Consider the following 2,017-nt stretch of genomic DNA (forward strand, 5'->3'; position numbering starts at 1 on the left):
TAGACCATGAGATTGTGCAACTCTCGGATATCGTAAGGGTACTTTGGGTGTGCCAAACGTCACAACATAACTGGGTGGCTATAAATGTACACTACGGGTATCCCCGAAAGTATCAGTTGGGTTGGCACGAATCGAGACTGGGATTTATCACTCCGTATGACGGAGAGGTATCTCTGGGCCCACTCGGTAGGACATCATCATAATGAGCTCAATGTGAACAAGGAGTTGTTCACGGGATGATGTGTTACGGGAACGAGTAAACAGACTTGCCGTAACGAGATTGAACAAGGTATCGGTATACCGATGATCGAATCTCGGGCAAGTATCGTACTGATAGACAAAGGGAATTGTATACGGGATTGATTGAATCCTCGACATCGTGATTCATTCGATGAGATTATCGTGGAGCATGTGGGAGCCAACATGGGTATCCAGATCCCGCTGTTGCTTATTGACCGGAGAGTTATCTCGATCATGTCTACGTGTCTCCCGAACCCGTAGGGTCTACACACTTAAGGTTCGGTGACACTAGAGTTGTAGAGATATTAGTATGCGGTTAACTGAAAGTTGTTCGGAGTCCCGGATGAGATCCGGGACGTCACGAGGAGTTCCGGAATGGCCCGGAGGTAAAGATTTATATATAGGAAGTCCAGTTTCGGCCACCGGGAGAGTTTCGGGGGTCACCGGTATTGTACCGGGACCACCAGAAGGGTCCCGGGGGTCCACCGGGTGGGGCCACCTATCCCGGAGGGCCCCATGGGCTGAAGTGGCGTGGGAACCAACCCCTGATGGGCTGGTGCGTGATACGTCTCCAACGTATCTATAATTTTTGATTGCTCCATGCTATATTATCTACTGTTTTGAATGTTTATGGGCTTTATTATACACTTTTATATCATTTTTGAGACTAACCTATTAACCCAGAGCCCAGTGCCAGTTTCTATTTTTACCCTGTTTCAGCATTGAAAAATGCCGCTGAGACTTTTTTTCGGTGATCCTATCTGCCTTGTAGTGTTTTAACTCTTATTCTTTTCAGGTTACTGCAAACCGCCTCCTAGCTTCTAAACAAACCATCCCACATTACTACTTGACAGTTGACACACGTGTCGACAAACTTATCAAGTATGTTTCAGGCCTGATTTTGTAAAACTTGCAATGGATAATTTTAGTACCGAACTTTTGTCTAAAGAAGAGTTTTTCATTTTGTTGTGCTACAGGTTACGAGGGGAACTGAACCCACTGCAGGAAGCATCTGGTGGAAAGAAGATATCTATTAACGACCTTGTTATAAAGGTACTCACCGGTTCTTATACGTACATTGTTGCCTTGTAAGTCGTATTGGGCTCATGTGGATTCTGTGATCTCCAGTTTTAAATTTACCTCTACGTTCTGCGCAGGCTGCAGCCTTGGCTCTTCGAAAGGTCCCTGAGTGCAACAGTTCTTGGATGAATGATTTTATTCGCCAGTGAGTTCCTACGGAGCATTTATACCTGTCACTCAAATTATATTGGCAAGAAATGTGATATGGCAAATGTACATCTCATGCAGATACCACAATGTAAACATAAATGTAGCTGTACAAACTGAGCATGGATTGTTTGTTCCAGTAGTTAGGGTAAGCTAGTCAAAGCTAGCTAGTTCGGTTTTGTGCATTTTCCCCCGTTCTCTTAACTTATTACTTGTGGTGCAGGATGCAGACAAGAAGGGACTTGGTACAATCGGTGAGGAGGTGAAGCAGTTGGCTCAAAGAGCAAGGGATAACAGCTTAAAACCACAAGATTACGAGGTATTTATCGCATAGTAGATGATAAGTATGAAATCAACAACATTTTTCATTGACCATTTTCGTTCTCTGTTTCAGGGTGGCACGTTCACAGTATCAAACTTGGGAGGTCCTTTTGGAATTAAACAGTTCTGTGCTATTATAAATCCTCCTCAGTCAGCAATCTTGGCCATTGGTTCTGGTAAGAAGCCGTGTTACACTTTCGTCATGTACTGCCAATACGTTGGCCACAAA

The 2,017-nt window shown here is 44.3% G+C and overlaps 1 protein-coding gene across 1 annotated transcript; it reads left to right on the forward strand.

Moving 5' to 3' along the window:
* Positions 1-1,012: 1,012 nt before the first annotated feature.
* On the forward strand, positions 1,013-1,992 carry LOC119343511 (dihydrolipoyllysine-residue acetyltransferase component 2 of pyruvate dehydrogenase complex, mitochondrial-like; the record flags this gene model as incomplete). The annotated part of the gene is made up of 6 exons (XM_037614428.1): positions 1,013-1,122; positions 1,218-1,293; positions 1,398-1,465; positions 1,549-1,615; positions 1,691-1,786; positions 1,862-1,992. Coding segments are annotated over 6 exons (548 nt in total), but the record flags the coding sequence as incomplete, so codon positions are not given.
* Between the last annotated feature and the right edge of the window lie 25 nt (positions 1,993-2,017).

This window comes from Triticum dicoccoides, unplaced genomic scaffold (assembly GCF_002162155.2).
Source record: "Triticum dicoccoides isolate Atlit2015 ecotype Zavitan unplaced genomic scaffold, WEW_v2.0 scaffold130507, whole genome shotgun sequence".
In the NCBI taxonomy this organism is placed as follows: domain Eukaryota; kingdom Viridiplantae; phylum Streptophyta; class Magnoliopsida; order Poales; family Poaceae; genus Triticum; species Triticum dicoccoides.